Source organism: Thermoascus crustaceus (genome assembly GCF_041956765.1).
Source record: "Thermoascus crustaceus strain CBS 181.67 unplaced genomic scaffold VTN00scaffold_6, whole genome shotgun sequence".
NCBI classification, from domain to species: domain Eukaryota; kingdom Fungi; phylum Ascomycota; class Eurotiomycetes; order Eurotiales; family Thermoascaceae; genus Thermoascus; species Thermoascus crustaceus.
This window is the reverse complement of record NW_027192532.1, coordinates 1,746,874-1,764,724: the sequence shown is the minus strand read 5'-3', so window position 1 is coordinate 1,764,724 and position 17,851 is coordinate 1,746,874. Positions and strand designations below refer to the sequence as shown.

The 17,851-nt window shown below is 48.8% G+C and overlaps 7 protein-coding genes across 7 annotated transcripts; 2 read left to right on the top strand and 5 right to left on the bottom strand.

The window, feature by feature from the left end:
• Positions 1-2,928: 2,928 nt before the first annotated feature.
• On the bottom strand, positions 2,929-4,011 carry VTN00DRAFT_8924 (uncharacterized protein; the record flags this gene model as incomplete). Its single annotated transcript, XM_069435827.1, has 1 exon — positions 2,929-4,011. One exon carries the CDS (start codon positions 4,009-4,011, stop codon positions 2,929-2,931), a length of 1,083 nt encoding a protein of 360 aa, XP_069285734.1.
• A 1,580-nt stretch (positions 4,012-5,591) lies between these two features.
• Positions 5,592-6,783, top strand: VTN00DRAFT_8923 (uncharacterized protein; the record flags this gene model as incomplete). The annotated part of the gene is made up of 2 exons (XM_069435826.1): positions 5,592-5,853; positions 5,924-6,783. 2 exons carry the CDS (start codon positions 5,592-5,594, stop codon positions 6,781-6,783), a joined length of 1,122 nt encoding a protein of 373 aa, XP_069285733.1.
• A 670-nt stretch (positions 6,784-7,453) lies between these two features.
• Positions 7,454-8,435, bottom strand: VTN00DRAFT_8922 (uncharacterized protein; the record flags this gene model as incomplete). The annotated part of the gene is made up of 3 exons (XM_069435825.1): positions 7,454-7,710; positions 7,833-8,005; positions 8,386-8,435. 3 exons carry the CDS (start codon positions 8,433-8,435, stop codon positions 7,454-7,456), a joined length of 480 nt encoding a protein of 159 aa, XP_069285732.1.
• Positions 8,436-10,212: 1,777 nt separating this feature from the next.
• On the bottom strand, positions 10,213-11,541 carry VTN00DRAFT_8921 (uncharacterized protein; the record flags this gene model as incomplete). Its single annotated transcript, XM_069435824.1, has 2 exons — positions 10,213-11,371; positions 11,459-11,541. The coding sequence occupies 2 exons, from the start codon at positions 11,539-11,541 to the stop codon at positions 10,213-10,215; spliced, it is 1,242 nt and encodes a 413-aa protein (XP_069285731.1).
• A 631-nt stretch (positions 11,542-12,172) lies between these two features.
• On the bottom strand, positions 12,173-12,919 carry VTN00DRAFT_8920 (uncharacterized protein; the record flags this gene model as incomplete). Its single annotated transcript, XM_069435823.1, has 2 exons — positions 12,173-12,827; positions 12,885-12,919. 2 exons carry the CDS (start codon positions 12,917-12,919, stop codon positions 12,173-12,175), a joined length of 690 nt encoding a protein of 229 aa, XP_069285730.1.
• Positions 12,920-14,923: 2,004 nt separating this feature from the next.
• On the top strand, positions 14,924-15,511 carry VTN00DRAFT_8919 (uncharacterized protein; the record flags this gene model as incomplete). The annotated part of the gene is made up of 3 exons (XM_069435821.1): positions 14,924-15,065; positions 15,174-15,292; positions 15,464-15,511. 3 exons carry the CDS (start codon positions 14,924-14,926, stop codon positions 15,509-15,511), a joined length of 309 nt encoding a protein of 102 aa, XP_069285729.1.
• A 387-nt stretch (positions 15,512-15,898) lies between these two features.
• Positions 15,899-17,240, bottom strand: VTN00DRAFT_8918 (uncharacterized protein; the record flags this gene model as incomplete). The annotated part of the gene is made up of 2 exons (XM_069435820.1): positions 15,899-16,352; positions 16,414-17,240. The coding sequence occupies 2 exons, from the start codon at positions 17,238-17,240 to the stop codon at positions 15,899-15,901; spliced, it is 1,281 nt and encodes a 426-aa protein (XP_069285728.1).
• Positions 17,241-17,851: the final 611 nt, after the last annotated feature.

Genomic DNA, 17,851 nt, shown 5'->3' with positions numbered 1-17,851 from the left:
TATATGTTAGCATGAGCATGTCAGCTGCAGCCCTAGTATAACGACTTACTGCTACCAGAAGCTAATGACTCTCCTGTTCTCATCTGTGTCCTTTTTGCTAGCATTAGTATTTTGCAGGGATTCTTATTGAGGCAGACAACTCACTCTCGTCTGGATTTCAATTTTGGCCTAAGGAATTGGGCCCAAGCACAGTGACTTGAATGACCTGAGAAGGTTGCTTGGCAGCAGTTCTCTACTTTTGCAGAGAATATGAAGCCCACTGAGCTCTATCTGCCTTGTCATTATGGTCTTCAGGACCACTGTGAGCACTCTTGTAGAGGACTGAATAGTTCTCCAGGCGCTCAGAGTGCCTGTCTTGATGAAGATGCAGAGACTCATTGTGTTTGTCTGCAAAGATTAGCATTTTGCAGCTGAAAGCAGAGAGAAGGACAATGGAATTAGTTATATACATTTGTTGAGGACAGGAGTAGTTAGGATGTATATCTAATTGTCTGGGAGTATTGGTTGATATCTCTGTGGCCAAGAGTAGAGAGCAAGAGAAGATAATCAGAGTACTCACAAGTTTCTGCATGTAGTAGTATGCATGCTTGGCACAGGTGTGTTCATAAGTATCAAATTGACATTTAATTGTAGTGTGCTCTGCACACAAGTATGATAATAGTCAAGTTGCATTTATAATGGTGCTACCATTCTCAGGGGATTGTCTTACTATCCCCAACATATGATAGTGATTACTGGAATTGGCACCAGACAATAAGAAGCAGCAACCACACTAGTAGCATGTTGGAAGGATTGAATCATTTTTTGACAATAATATGTCTTCAATGTCCATTTAGTAATGCTGTGAGGTATCTCATTGAAGTGCTCTGGACTATGAAAAGCATGAGGAAGGTTTGTAGGTACTGAACAAGGACGGCAAATCAAGCCTCTTCGTAGGGGAGGCTAGCCGGAATGAGCAGGGCAAAAGGGACGAGGTTAGGAGGCAAAGGATCGTTTGGAAATCATAGAAAGAAAATCAAAGGCTTAATCAACATTGAATTCTTTTCGTACTACCCTCATTAACAATTCTCCACAGTAAACCCGTCAGCATGATGATAATGATAAAAAAATCCCCCCCCCCCCACATCCCCGACTCCTTATCCCTTGCTTGCCTCCTTATCCTCGGTCCGAACCACTGCTCATCGGATCCGCAGAACTCCCCGTTACAGTACTAGAGATAACAAAATATAACAAGATATAGAAGGAAAAAAGAAGATAGAGGAATTCTAAAACAATGTTGATTAACAATTTTTTGGAAAGAAGAATATTAAGGATTAGAATAGAAACAGACCAGAATGCAGGTGCAATACCAGGTCTCCAAGGTCTCCAAATCTGGACAACTCAGTTCAGGCCTTAACAGCTGGACATGCTACTAAACTATCAAGGCAAGCATAGATGGAATCACATTTGTAGTAACTATCTAGCGAACTTAGTGGGATATTGTGGTGTCTCACTTAGGTGTCTCATCTGTTGAGAGACAAGAAGTGTGATTAGCTTGGCTGCAATAATGCAGAGTGTTGAAAGGAAGTATTTATTTTAAGATGGATTGACCCCAGGATAGGCCGTGAAGAGAGTCTTAGGACATCTCTGGTTTGGTCAGGGAAGTTCCGGTGCTCAGTGAAGGTCCTATCATAATTCACAATCATGCTGTTTTATAGATTCCATGTCCAGTCTTTTCAGTTTCCTTATGCAGGAAGCAAGAAAGCGGGCCAAACAGGTATCTTTTAGAGAGACCATATGAAAAGTTGCTGGCGGCGTTCGTAATATATACTTTATAACGGTAAAGCATAGTTATGTTGCATTCTAAGAAGGTATATTCAGAACGAGGCGAAGGAAGCAAGTTGGAAGAGCGAAGGAAGGAACTGGGAATTGAGTGGGTTATATAGGTAGGAGATAATGGTAAAAGGCTGGCAATCGCTGTCACTTTCTCGAAATTCACCACATAATTCCCCATCTTGATCGAAGCAGCACCTTGTATGACTGGGAATTGCGAGTTAATACAGGATCGCTTGTATTAACTCACGAAGACGGTTGGGAATGGAAAAGTTGCCAATTTCTATATTCTTCGTTTTTCCATAGGGATTTTTGGATCTTTTTGACGAGCATACTTCCCCTCGAGTTTCTTTTACATTTTTCACTGGATTTAAATCTAGTCACAGTAGATATCTTCGCAAAGAATGTTCGTATTAAACCATCTTCGATGGAGACAAGGATTATGGTGATAATAATGTCCCGCATGCATTCACAGGAATAGAGGCGATGTGAAATCATGGCCCCATCCTGATTCACTAATCCTTTCTATTGCACCCCTTGGCCAGTGGTCTCGGAAAGGATGATAGCGAAATCTTGTAGATAACGAGGACTGTTCATGTTTGATGTAGCGTATATGTTTTAGCTTTATGAGATACGACCGTATACTAGCAAGGTATCTACAGAAGCAAATGGTCGTATTCGTAGGCTCAATTCAAGATGGAGAGTTCGGTACAGAGAGCAGAGCGTAAGCAACATATTGGAATGAGTACTGGAAGCTATCATGATAATGCTTCTAGCTCGATACTGCTGGGCCGTGTCTGAACACTATTGTCTTTTCTGTACTCTCTATCGAACTTCTTGTAGTATGAGAAAGCCCAATAAGATACCGATGTTAATCTACTGGAAGTTGGTGCAGAAAGGCGAAAAAATCAGCGTCAGCAAGGAATGATTTTCGAAGGATCATAGAACCAGTCTACTAGATTTCTATCTGAAATGTTCCGCGCGCCTGCACGCTTCAACTACGTGCTGACCTACCTTGTCATAGTTGGAGTTGCGATGCTGATGAGAAGAGCAAGAAACAAAGGAATGCTAGGTGTAGCGACATAGAGAGGGGAAAAGGAAATCAAGGATAAGGTCCTACCAATATCCCATATGCGTCCGCTGTATATCAGGTCGGGTCTTCTCCCACAACTCCAGGTCCTGAGGTGAGTTCTGCCGTATGTATTCCCTAATCATACGCGCCCGCTCCCCAAGGTCCCACGTCCGTCGCTCCTCCACTGTCAGAATTGGGAATTGGGTTGTCGTCATCCAGCGTTCATCCAGCCACTCCTGCCAGTTCCAGTCGATCCACATGTCGAATCGCTTACGGAAGACCTGCTGGATGCGCTCCTCGTGGAAGATAAGTGCCGGATTGAACGGCTCGTAGCACAGGTCCGGCAGGCCCAGTTCCGCCTCAGCGGCCGTGGGCCGGCCTCCTCTCGACTGATGGCATGTACCGGGATCTTCGGTGTGAAGGTTGACAAAGTCGAAATGAACGATACGGAAAGACCGCCCATGAACGTTTCCGCAAACCATGACGTGCCGCGGATCTACGTCGACGTGATCCAGCCCCAGAGCTCGAAGCTGAGACATTGTCCGGACGATTTCCTCCATGATCCGGGAGCGTACCCAGCGTGATGGATTCCAGTTATACAAGTCTCCCATAACATCACCATCGAGACGCTCGAGCATGATAAGCCGAACAGAGCGCACTCTCCCGCCTCCAAGATCCCAGTCGAGAATCCACGAGTCATAGTATTCCGGGACGCAGGTCCCCCAGAAGGGCAACAGACGCTGATATGCCTCGCATTCGGCAAGGTAAGCGGTTGCCGCATCAAGAAAAGGTTTGCGAGGATGAGCGTCATTCGCTGGATAGCAAAACGGGTCGTATATCTTCGCAATAATTCCTCCATTCACCTCGACTACCTGAGCGCCAAGCTCCGGACCGACCTTGATCTCCTTTGTGATAACTATCTCGGCGGACTGCTGCTCGATCGTCAACCCGTAAGGCATCGGATACTTGAAGCTGAGCTGTTGACGAGTAATATGCAGGTCTTCCTCATCTTCTCGCACTCCTTCCATTGTATAAGCGTTGCGTCCGATAAAATGAGGAAGATGGCGACGGATGGCAAACCGTGCATCTTGGACATATGGTGCGAACTCTTCCCTATTCGCAGACATCTTCAACAAAGAACAAGACAGTCGGAGGCGATCACAACCTGTAAGCCTTACTAGTCTTGGTTCAAATAGCAAGGTTGTTTAGCGGTCAGGCAGTGCTGGCACACTGATGCTGCAAAGAGTAGACTGCGAGCGAGCATGTTCCTTTTATAGAGAAATTTAGAGGGGCAATTCATTTGATGTTCAAGGATTTAGTTGATAAAAATGACTCAAAGACTAAATAGATAAATGCATTGTCGATTCCTTTTTAAGAACAAGACAAAAAGGCACCTGAAACAAATGCTTGAATAAACTAGATAAGAGGAAAACCGTCCCAAGATTCTCAATGGAGATCCATGGACCATTCGTTCTCATAGGTGTGGAAAGAATTTGCCAGGGAGTGCAGGCTATGACATACTCTCCATGGAGATACTCGATCTCCAAAGAAAGATCTATTGTTGCGGATATCGTTTTAGCCCCAATAAAATCGACATGAATTTCTTTCATCTGCTCAATGTCTCATAAACTCAATGTTCGCTGTTCTTCAATGAAGGATACAAAGAGGTGAACTTCACGCCTTTGCTATCGCGACCTCTTTGTTGTCGTTTCACATTGTGAGCAGAAATATGCTGAGAAAACGCGGAGGAGAGTTAGCTAGTGTCGTCCAGAAAATGTTCATCGTGGATCCTGATCAAAGGAGTATCTGTGTTCTTGAAAGTCTCTGCTATATTGTGTAGGAATGTTCCCGGGGACATGACGTAAATATCTAGGTCTATGTCGGAGTTTGCAAGATCTAGATAATGTTTCGGTCGCTTCATGTGGACAGGTTCATAGTGAAACATGGTGACCTCAGAAATAGCGCTCCTTTGAGCATCTATGTCAGCCAGATGTCTTATTGAAGAACGCCATACGCTATTTTATCTAAGCAAATTGCTCCTTTGTTAGAATAAAACGGATATCTTTCAAAAGGAGAAAGGTGTGCATTCAGGTGTCAAATCGAGATTTAAATTAGGAACATAATTAGGGACCTTATAAGGAAAATTCTGGACTGATACTGCCTTTCTCGTAGACACCAGAGTCAACACTTGAAAATCCATGCTGTGCTGGAGTAGAGCGGCAAGGGAAAGCATGCGCTACCCAGTCCTGTGACTCGTGAGCGTAAAGTTCCAAGTAGCAGCCCGCATTTTGAACAAAACCCAGCCGTAACAACATCCTTAACTAAAAGAGTTGTCGATATGCATTGTTGTACTCGGTCAGAGGAGGTAGTGGTGGACTGCCGGCCGATTGTTTCGCCTCTCCGATCCGGCCGCCGCAGTTCTGGCATCGGAGTCGGAACAAGGAGCAAGCTAGCTTGCTGCAATGGACGTTCGAGGAACGTCTCTCCAACTGCATGAGGTCTCCGTCTGTTGAACAGCGACCATGGATGATGTAACATCCCGACGATCTCGCTGAACATGGTCACAGCGGTCGGGACGGGATCAGCGGCCATTAGCCTACTAACATTGCTCCAGTCCTTACTGTCTCCATCTTTCCTCGGCTGTTAATAACAGGGCCGATGCGACGCGCATAAAACTGACCTGTAACCCAACAGCCACCGTACAGCCATGGTCGTGCAATCACATCAAGATCAAAATGAGCAGGGCCAAGAGGCCCCGGGGCTCCTTAACAGCTCCTCTGTCTCCCAGACGCGCCAGGATCTGGGCGCCTTGAACAGTCTCATCGCCCATGGCCTTCTCAACCCCGTTGAGTTCTATACCAGTATTGGTCCGACGCTCAATGAACTCACCATGGGGTTTCTAGGACCGTCTTTCAAGCCCGAAAGGGATATCGTTGATCTCACGGGCAAGGTGGTGTTTGTCACTGGAGGTATGTAGGACCGCGGCTGTGCTTTGGAGGTTGCTACTGTACATATGCTGACTACGTTGCTGTAAAACAGGAAACACCGGTTTAGGAAAAGAGACAGTTCTACAACTGGGGCATCATCGACCGTCCGTCATATACCTTGCCGCTCGCAACGAATCCAAGGCCCACGACGCAATCGCCTCCATCAAGGCGAACCTCTCCTCTCCCGTTGACATCAGATACATACCATTGGACCTGGCATCCTTCAAATCGATCCGAGTAGCCGCGGAACGATTCTCCTCAGAATGCGACCGGCTAGACATACTCATGCTGAACGCAGGAACGATGGGAAACCCGGCCGGAACAACCGAGGAAGGCCATGAGATCCAATTCGGGACCAACCACATCGGCCATTTTCTCCTCACGAAGCTTCTCCTGCCGACGCTGCTGAAGACCGCCGCAAGTGCCACTCCTGCACCGGACGTCAGAGTGGTAACGGTGAGCTCTGTGGCATCCACGATCTCACCTCCCTTCGACGTGATGACCTCTACATCTGCTCTCTTGGCTGAGAGCACCTGGCACCGGTACGCCGCGTCCAAGGCTGCCAATATCGCCTTCGCGGCGGAGCTCGCGCGGCGGTATCCGCAGATCCTGTCCGTCTCCGTGCATCCGGGCGTTGTTGCGAGTGACCTGTACGTGACGAGCAGTGAGTCGAGGGCCATAGTGCGGCACGGGATGGCGGTCCTCGGTCCTCTGGTGATGCGGACGGTGCGATCTGGGGCCTTGAACCAGCTCTGGGCGGCGGGATCCAAGAGGGAGCTAGTGACGAATGGCGCGTACTACACCCCTGTGGGGGTTATCCATAAGAATAATAAGTACGCTACTGATGCGGAGCTGGGGAGAAAACTGTGGGAGTGGACAGATGCGGAGGTCAGTGGGAAGGAGGACTCCTAACCAGTATATCTCGGACATCTTTTAATTGTTGACTGGGTGAGCGTGGTCTTCCTACAATTATACCCTATAATAGTATGAGAGTTGGAGCCCCTTATCAATTCGTTGTTACATGCCATTTACGCGCGTGTCTCTCTGTGGTCAGTCTCGACGTAGGAACAGTAGAGCAATCGGAGAGCTCTGGAATTCTTCTCCTCGGTGACCTGCAGGACCTCGTGGGAATAGATAGCCCGCCCGCTAGAAGGATCAAGGAGCGGTGAGTGGAACAGACACTGTAGAAAGACATGCGAAAGACGGTTTAGATATCGGATAGGATAAAACCATTTCCTTTTTCTTTTCTTCCTTTTGCTTCATTGTCTCGTTCGCGCGGGAGGAGACACGACAGCCCAGCAACAGACAGCACGGCCCATCAAGAAGACAGACAAAAGGTAGGGTAGAAGGTAGGATGAGATGATGGACGATAAGATAAAAGATATCACACAGGATCACAAACAACGAAAGGGGGGTCGGATCGATTCATCATAGGACTTCTTTTTTTTTCATTTGATGCCCCTCTTTCCCTGTCTGTCATTCTCTCTCACACTCTTTTCCTTTCAATAATTGTCTCATTTCCATGCGCCCAATAAAGAACCCAGTAAAACTAAACCAATAGCTTTCCTAGGCATGATGAAATTTACTCGACCTTGCTCTCGAAGTTCTCGCCCTCGACCAGGTCGGGGATGTCGTCCTCGTCCTCTTCCTCACCCTCCTTCTTGCCGGCCTCGGCGGCCTCCTTCTTCTGCAGGCTCTGGTAGCTCTCGGCCAGCTTGCGCAGCGACGCCAGGCTGTCGGGACCCAGCTGGTTCAGGATACCGGGCACGAGCTCGGTTAGCTCCTTCTCCTCGCCGTTGCCGTAGATGGCGAAGGTGTTGGAGGGGACGGAGGCGTGGACTGTTTCGAGTTGTCCGTTGGTTAGCTCCCTTGGTCTGGATAAGGCGCCTCTAACGAGCATGCGTATGGTTTTTCATGCTGCGCGAGGCTAGCTGTCGTAAAGATGTAGGTCTAGGACTCACCCTTAGGAGCAGCGAAGTGGATGACATTTCCGTCCTCCTTGAACATGTTGACCTCCTCAATGGCCTGGATGGGCTGCACATTCATCTTCTTCAGAGTGGTCTGGAGCTTCTTGTCGTCGGCGCCGGAGGTCTTGTGAACCCTCTTGGTCTTGCGGCGGGGAGTACCCTTGCCTCTGGTGATGAGCCGTCAGCGATGGTGTCCTTTGTTATCTTCCCGCATAGCTGTCTGTGATATAAAGGAACGGCTCGATGCTTCTTGTAGGATGAAAAAGAGGAAATCCTGTCGTTATGCGCCATGGGAATTGTGTCTGACGTCGGGGGCAAGGGCCTTATATGTAGGTATGTGGGGGGGGGGGTTCTGGATCTCGCAAGTAGTAAGGGAAAGTTATACGCACCCTAGACAGTAATATATCGTTAGCAAACTGTTCTCGCATGCTGAGAAAAGGGACTGAAATCGGGAGAATTGGCTTCTAAAAAAGAAGCGACACCCAAACAGACCCCCTTCTCCGCATCCTTTATATTCGAAAATCAATCCACACAAGTGTAATAACACATACCGATCCGCACGCTCGCCTGGAGCCTAGCCAGCTTCGCCTGATCCATGATGGCTGATTTATGGTATAATTCCTATATGCGCCTTTAGAATTTCCTCCAGTTGAAAGGTATTCCCATTGACGAAATTGCACAGTCACCGGGTTCGTGGAGATTGGGGGGGGGGTTGTTCGGGTAGGTAACGTACTAGGGTGTAAAGTTAGCGGGGAATCCGGATCTCGACGAAGCGAGGGATACTCTACCGTGCGGATAAGTTACGGGGGAGGTTGGTCGAGAGAAGAGAAAAAAAGGGGGTGAGCTCGAGGAAGTTTCGAGGGGGTATTCTTTTCTTTTCTCTTGAAGGTAGGTTTATTGGAAAGCAAGAAGCCGGTGGAAGTGGAAGTGCTGCACATCTTCTCGGTTCCCCGAATTAGCTCGCCCGCGCCCCAATCAGCACTTTGTGTGCAGGGCAAAATGATGGACTCGCCGGGCGCCGCCAGGCGAGAGCGCGCGGGCTGGACGTGACACGCATACATGGGAGCTTTTCTACGGGTCTGCGGGCTACATTCTGGACTCTGCACGCTGGGTCTACGGTCTCTGGCTCTGCGAAGGCGATGTTTCTGACGTTATGTGTAGGAAATTTGGTGGTCGACGCCTGGAGGACGAGGCTCTGCTCGGCTAAACCCTAACGACGGGTCTGGATGCTGGTCGGCGGAGGAGGCGCTGGCGGAGGGACTACAGAGCCATGGTGCCATCATGTTGATCATGTAGCATTTCCTATACCATGTCTATAAGTATCTCTCTAGTCTATGTATCTTGCCACCTGGGTGACAATTGAAGGCATATGCGAACCAGAGTCCCAAACCAATATTCGCATATCGCACTACACAAGCGAAATCTTGGCATTTACAGTACAACCTAGTATAGCATAGCCAAGCGAACATATGTTCGCATAATAAGAATTTCATTTCACCTTTTCGCCAATAAAAGTGAAAGTCGGAGAAATCGAATTCTCAGTATTAGTCTATAGAATTATAGTTCTACCATGCACTGACCAATTCCCCTGAAAAGTGAAAAGAGAAAGCAAATCCGCTGCCCGATCCCATTATCACGCTATGCTATGCTATGCAGTACAACCCGTAAACCCAACTCCCAATCCATAAAACACTCCCAATCCAAATCAAGAAAGCAAAACCATTATAAAGACACATGCGCGCACCATACAAGACCCGTGAGGGTCGAGGAGGCAGCGACATCGAACAGAATGGACGTGCAGATCCCTCATGCAAATAAGACTGGTATCTTTCCATCGATTGTGATGAAAAAGCGACGATTTTCAAGGAAAAAGACGAAGAGCCTGCTACGTCTAGAGGACGGAGACTCAACGCTACGGTGGTCCCATGGGATCCATCAACGGATAAAAACGACGCGCGCATGAACTTTTGTGAGCAAGAGATAAAGCAATGCCCCGGTCTCTCGAATCCATTAATGGATGATAGCACAAAGCGGAGGGTAGCTGATCCTAAGTGCGACTGGATCGATTCAAGATTGCGAAACTAACGAACACCATGGATGACTGGTAGAGGATGCTGTGATGCGGAATAGAAGGAACTGCAATTCCTGGTGATCGTGAAACTGTTCATTTCTCTTCATCCACGCTGAATACTCGAGGTGAGGACGACTGTGAGATGGTACGCAGGTTATTCGGAAGAATTCGGGATCGAGTTCGTGGCAAGATCTGTCGTGACCACTAGTAGAGCGTGTCATGCTGGCTGAAAGTAGGATAGGATGGCGCGGTACGAAAGTCGCAGCTGACAGCTGTAAGAAGTATAATCGACGTTCGAGGAGTTCATGACTCTTCCTTCAGTCCGCATATGTCGGTGCCAAATATCATGTCAATCATATACCAGAAGCGCCAATACAGGTTTGATTTGTCGAAATCGAAGCTTCCATCATCGCGAAGCTGAGGTCCATCTCCCACAATGTCACCCGTAAACCAGCTCAGTATTGGGATAGATCGAAGGACACGCTCGCTGACAGTGGGTTGAGGTGGTAGGGCTTCGGAAATCGGACGGAGCGTAGCGCGGCGTACAGTCGGGATGTGTGTCATGAACTCTGACTCTGGTTTTTGCGCTTTCTGTTCTGGGACGTGTCGCTGGCGAAGAGTAGGTGCTTGCTCTGTGGCAGTGGCAGTTGCTGAACTCGCTGTAGCAGTGGAGAATTGCGAATCTTGCTCATCTGCATCGGCTGGGGCCGCGGCGGCAAGATTGTTGACAGTGAACGAGCGTGGCAGAGTTGACCGTTCAACATCCTTCGACTGAAGGAACGCGGTAGAATGAGAGGTGGTGAGGGTGTGGTGTGCTTTTGGCTTCAACCGGTTGGCAGCAGCAGACCCCTTGGGGATTGGGATATCTTCCTGAGGACCTTGACCGTGGTAGAGCTCGCAGAACACAAGATGTCCTTCGATCTCCTGCGGCGAGAAGAAACAAGCGCGATCAGCCGCCGTCGTCGAGTCAAATGTGACCTTGATCCAATGATAACCTCCAGCATATCTCTTCGACTTGCGGTTTGCATCTGCAGATAGGTTTGTGCGTATGACCACATCGCCGCCACTCAGGAGCTGGGAGTAACTTTTGGTCGAATTAGGGTCGCTTCTAGGATAATCCTCACAGATAAAGCCCTGCGAGATGCGCTCGTATTTATCGATCACCTTCCACTCAGAGTCCTTGCTTCTGTATCCATAGAGTATGCACTCAGTGGCGACCTTCTCAGTTGGTTTTCTCGATGCATCAAGGCTGGAGCCGGATGAAGATTTTGGCAGGCTACTGTGAGTTTTCTCTTCCTCCTGCTGCTGCGCGAACAGCCGGGTAAACTCAGCGACGTTGGGATTTTCTCTCTTTGCTGGGGTGCCAGTGCGAGTGCGAGATCGAGCGTGGTCGTAACGAGCGTTGCGTCTCTTGCCAAATGGTCCAGTTTCTTCGGGAGGTCGTCGCGGATTACGGGACTCACTAATGACAGACTATATCAGCACCGAAACAGGGGCAAAGTGATAGAAAAGTGAAGCGAGGCGGACTCGGTGAACAGCCAGAACTCACTCTTTATAGATATAGCCCCAGGGAAGGAGATTGCCTTTCTCGTCTCTTGCGCGTTCTTCCGGGGGAACAAAGTGATATTCCATGGCGATAGCTGGCGCAGGTTGCGCTCCTCCTGGCGGTTCCACACAAACAGAAGAACGGACAAGGCGTGGTTTGGAGCAGGAGGGGGCAAGGGTGAGGTCAGAATATTGGAGAGAAGTTGGCAATCCTCCGCACTCTAAGAAACAAACAGCGCGTTAGCCGGGCTACAGTCACGTGAGTGCTTCCTCCCCAACCACATCGCTCGAAGTATGCGGCGGAGCATCAACCGAAATACAAGTCACAGGAGACTTACCAAGCCCACCATCCATGCCCTTTAAAATTGCTGGTGGGATGCTAACACTTGCTGGAAGTGGCAAACCAGTTCGTGGCCCCGGGGCCCACGACATTCTGGCCTGCAGCACCATCCCGCCCGATATAGGACTCGAGGGCGAGCCTATCGAGCGCAAACAGTCCCTCCGCCCAGATATTGATGGCAGCTTGGAACAAGTCCTCGTTGCCATCCATGATCTGAGCCGCAAGGAACCCAGGATTTCACCTTCCTGCCCTTTCGGGAAAGAGAATGGGGTCGGGGCCATCTCGGGGCGCAACTGGCGAACGGCTTGTGCGAGCACGTCCGGTTCCCATTCTCTCCAGAAGGATTCACATGGAGTGGAGCTCCGCCTAGGCCTGCAACTACACGAGATCTGACGACTTCATGAAGATACGTGCCCACCAAAACCTCCCACGCTCCCGGGTGTGTCCTAGCGACGTCGAGGAGCCAGGCCTTGAAGGCCTGTTCCTGCTCGCACGTCCGTCCCACAGGGGCATCATTGCTGCCGACTGCTGCGCCCTCAGCCCATTGCTTGACTGCTGGCTGGCCGTCGTCCATCCCTCCGGCAGGGGGTACCAGGTCAACATGACGGGGAACACCACCTCGTCGAGAAGCTCCATGTCCGGGTCCAATGGAGCTGGTAACCCCCCGGTGGTTTCGCCAGCAGATCCGTCGCTGCCCGCCCCTTTCGTGACGGGTCCATCCATCTCGACATCGCTGTTGAGGAAGTCCCCGTCACTCCCTTCACGGGAGGCGGATCCGTCCTCGTCGGGCTCAGAGGAATCCCCCTCCTGTAGTTCGTGGTCCGCGAGCTCACTGGGGACCGACTCCTCGGAGTCGGAGGCGTCCCCATTGGCACGAGATTCGGCCAGTTCTGGGGCCGAAAGGGGCTTCTGACGGGCATCATACGCGGGTGCCTTGCCGCGTTTGATGAGCCCTCGCCTCTCAGCCACGGTGATGCCTGCGATCTCGAGGTCCTCTATGACACATATCCATATCAGTATCACTTGGACTCGGCTTGTTCCCTCGTTTGAGACTTAGCAGGGGTAAGGAGGCCACTCGCCCTTGTCGAACCTCAAGAGCCACTGGATTCTTTCTTCAGAGACCATGGTGTGCGATTTCGTAAGGTATTCGTCGAAGAGGGAAAGACAGAAGGGGAGGACGCGTGATTGTCTGTAGTAAGGGGTAACAGTGGTCGAGAGTTCAGATCAACGTCGTGGTTTATTCAACAGGAGAACCAATATCTTGCGTTCGAACAGTGGGATGGTAAGAGAATAAAGACGAACACTGCAACGGTGTGGTGAGAGTTCTTCGGAGAAATCAAGGGACTGGCAGGTGCTCAGAAGGCGCAAGCAGTGAATGGCTCGCTTGCAGTGAATGACTGTCCTTTCGGACGTAACACAATCAAAGTCAATAATATTCTTCGACTTACATCTCAAATTATCTATGCTACTACGAAAACAAGAGACCGTGGGTACTGAATTGTACATTAAAGTATCCTCGTGAAGAAAGCACAGGAAGTGGATGCTTCTATCAGAAGTGATGCGTGCTAGAGAAGGACTCCGGAAGTAACATGGAAAAAGGCAATATACACTGCGAAGCGCGTGCCAGACTATTTAAAATGGAGCAAGACGTTTCTCCAATCCACGGAGAAACTATGAAATCCAAGCACTACGTTAAATTGAGATATTGGATGGAAAGGTCCATCAAGTCCAGTGTTATAACCAGTATAAAAGGAAATATATACAGTCTAGAATATCTTATCAGCAACAAAGAGACAGGATTTGAGTTACGAGTCAAGTCAAGAATCGATGCCGATGAATTCTACGTCGAGTCCAAGGATATCCGCAAATCTTCAAGAACTCGTTTTTTTGAACCTCGGCTACAAGTTGAGAATACATAAATTCCCAGGGTCTCCACTGTTTGAAGCTTAGATTGTAGAAGTCAGAAAACTCTTATGTTATTTATACTATACTAGCTGTGAAATATGAAAAGTAAATAGCTGGAAAACTATAATATCCCTTGTTGACGCCGATTCGAGAGGCTATGCACAGATAGATTCATTTCATTCTACTAACAACAGAGACACTCCACAGCTGAGATTGAATATCTCGACAGTGTAATTGCTCTTCCTGTAGCCATCTAGTGACTCGTTGCTGGAGACATGATGCTGAAGCCCGAGGCCGAGATATATATTTACATCGAAGGCCACCCGAGCACGCACCCTAGCCGGGTTGAGAGATTCAAATCCCTCCTGAGGTTGTCCATTATTAGACGCTAAACTAGTATTTTGGCCAAAAGTATCGAGCACGCATGAATATTTTAAGGATGCTGCCTACACTATGATTCATCCTGGTGCTTCATCGACCGCCTCTTTTGTCTAGAAGTATTCACTTTTGTGTACACTAAGTATCATAAGCACCCGTCGGACGAGGGATCTGCTTTGGATATATATTCTCTCCACATCTTCTCTTCCCACGGGCATGTTGGATTAAAATCCAGGCCGAAAATTTACAAAGTAGTACATAACCCTGACTTTCGCCCAATACAGACGTTGCCGCTTTTATTTGTTGAGCCAGACTTGGTGGCGCGTTAAGGCGTATAACAATCCTAGGATTGGTATCTGCTTACTCATTTGAACAAGAAATATAAAGAACAGCTGATAGAAATACCCAAGGCCCACGGTAGACAACAAACTGAAAACCACCGTAGCACTTAGAAAAGGGAATTATATCATCCCGATATCACCCTTCCATAGTTTCCCATCTAGGCAGTCAGTTTTGCCCAAGGCGCTCTCGGAAAACTTCACCGCACGTATCGCGTCCAAGGACAAAAGGGTCAACCAAACCTCCAGCAACCTCCTCTTACGTCCCTCTGATCCCCCTCTGATCCCCATGACCCGCCACACTGGCAAGTTACTTATCATGCAACAAAAACAAACGAAATGCCTCCCTACAACACCTACCTACCTCACTCGAAAAAGAAAGACAATTCTTAGATAAATAACCTACGCCCGTCGGTATCGTCTATGAAACGCAGGACCAAACAACTCATCATCCTATACGCCAACGCACTCGTCTTCACCGCACTGCTCCGGTACAAACTCCGCCACGATGCCCGACGATACGTTGCAGTTCAGAGAACACATCCACCACAAGGCCAGACGCGGGGAGGCGATGTCGGAAGATGAGATCGGGACGCTGGCGCAGGAGACGGCCGATCTGGGCGGGAATGTGCCTGTGAAGGGGCCTTCAAGTATGTCGACATTCTTGAGTCATCCTGAGTGCTTGCCAGATAAGTACCCGTTAGTATACATTATGTTGTACAGTACAGTGCTAAAAAACTACGTTTTATCTGTAACAGCCACCGAAGAAAGTATCAACGTCGAACAAGCCAAATGGGCCTCCAAGGCGTACGAAGTCCTCGGCAAGCCCGCCAACGAGATCACAAAGGACGAGGCGAGGGATATCCAGGCCAAAGAGGTACTGTTTCTAGGCCAGGATTCACCTGGTCCTTTTACTTCATTCTTACCCTTTTTTCATTCCGCATTTAGATTTGGGTTCTTATGCTAATGGGATAATGACGAATAATATAAAAAGACCCGTGCTTTCGAACGGCTCCCCGCAAAAGGCTCACTCGCGACACACGTGCAGTCTATCGCCGATCAGAATGAAGATATACGGTTCCGTGAGAATGCTTGAGGCGTGCTACCTACCTACCTACCTAGGTACCTGGCCTGGGTTTTGGTATGTGGTAGATAGATGGAAGGGTAAAAATGTACAGTACAATAGAGAGCTTCGATTTCCTATATTAGGTGTCCGCTTCGTGTATATTTTTCGTGAATAGGTTAACAATAGGACGGGTTTCCTACAAGGTATATATATTAATCTACTATTACAGTACGACGGCCTTATACCTGATGACCGCTTGCATAACATACCTCGGTATATGTATATAAGTCAAGGGTAATACCCGAAATATCGTTTTGTTATTTCTATAATCTAACAATAGTACCTAGTAGGGTGACGATACCGATAGGGAATAATGATATCCAGCCCCGACTCCCAACTTCGGGACAAAAAGACCACTCAACTAAGCTTACCAACGAGCATCGCAACCACACTAACCGGAACAACCGTATCATTCAGACCCCCCGTACTGTGATACAGCATCGGATACATATACGCAGGAACCGACCATACCAGAAACGCCCCAACCCACGCGTAGCCTATCAATTTCTCGACCAGTGTGGGTAGTCTTCTACCAGGAGTGTTGCAGCCGCGGCGGTAGGCACCGGAGACTAACTCCTCAATGAGAATACCCAAAACCTGCGTGCAGAAGAATTGAATGGCGCCGGATTCGTGTGATGGAATACCGGCTGCTGTGTCGACGAAAAGGTGCACCACCCCTGAGATCAGAAACACCGTCAGGAATCGTGCGTATCGCTCGACCGGAGTTCCGCGGGGGATCTTGAAGATGTCGTGGATGAGGAAGTGTGCGACGGAAACGAATCTGTGGGTGAGGGATTGGTGCCAGACCATGCTATATTAAAGCGTTGTGATTTAGCAGTCATTTTTTTCTGCTTTATATTGATCATACGTACCTCCAGAACCTTCTCATAGAGTAGGCATCGAATATGGATCCAAAGAGTGGCGGCCAGTCCCGAGGTTCAGTGAAACCAATCAGGACAGCCAGAAAGGAGAGAAGACTGTAATTCACTACTAGAATAGAAACGCCAATTATGCCTATAACAATCGTCGTTGACGTCCGCACAATGAGCTCCTCAGCCGATATATCGTGCAGGCGTCTAAAGACGGGGATTTGTTGCATCGAGAAATACTTCTTGTTTATCTCAGGATCCGAATTCGAGGTCAGCACATCCAGCGCCAGGTAGCACAGTAGGAACTTCAAAGCCGCCTGCGTTAGGAACGTCACTCGCGACGGAACATAGTTGGGGTCGCTGTTCGAGAATCGAGAAGTGTTCTTGAGTTGCCATGGCGTTCCAACGTGTCGACAAGAGTACGCGACAAAAAAACCAAAGGTTAAACGTTCCCGCCAGGACGACCCATCTACATCACCATCATCCACCGGGTGCTTTGCTGCTTGCTTTTGCTGCTTTTCGCTGATATCTTTACTGGAAGAACACGACGCAGTCGCAGTCGCCGGGCCACGGGTTTCAAAAGACCACCGGCTCAGAAGAGCGACGTCAATGTATCCTACCATGGACAAGACAGCATGGCCAGAGATCAGACCTGCCCAACACCGCCGTATCATGTAATCTTCCATGGGGGTTGAGACGCATTGCCACACGCAAATGGTGACGAGGAGCAAAGCACCGATTCGGGTGACGGAGAATGGAGCTGTAAAGCCAATGACGATCGAGGTGATCCCCACCTCGATCAGTAGGAGAACAATAGGGTTGATGCTCATATTTTTGAGCAAGGGAATATTAATAATATTAATGATAAAAATTTTAACAGTTGATTTGCGGCATTGGCAGCGGACAACTGTGAAGGGGTGGAAGGATGGCAGGCCAGCCAAATATATGGCCTTGAATTGAGTTACAGCAGACAGTGGAGAAGGGCGCATTTTTATCGCTGCGGCTGTATAGCCCCAGCCTGTGAGACCTTCCTAACACTGAAGCGGTTTAAGCTTGTGGCCGGTAAACAACGTAATTTTTCATTGACCCTATGCGCGGGGTTCAAAGGTACCTTTGTACTTCGCGTTGAAAGAAAGCACAGATGCAAGCATCCAAGCACCGGGGAATGCCCTGGTACGGGCCTACGGCCATGGGTAGTGAAAGGGGTGGGCTTGTGGTGGGGTGCTTTCCATCCTCCATTTACCCATGGCTTATTTTGATTCACGGCCATTTTGTGGATTGCTGACGCTGTTTCAAAGTTACAAGACACAGGTGCAAAATTGAAGCTGGAGACGCTCAATTATTTGTTGATGATCTACGAAATACTGTACATTCTTTGGCATCCATTGCCAGCTGGCCACATTATCCGAGCGTGACTAATTCCTAATCTACGACGAAGTAG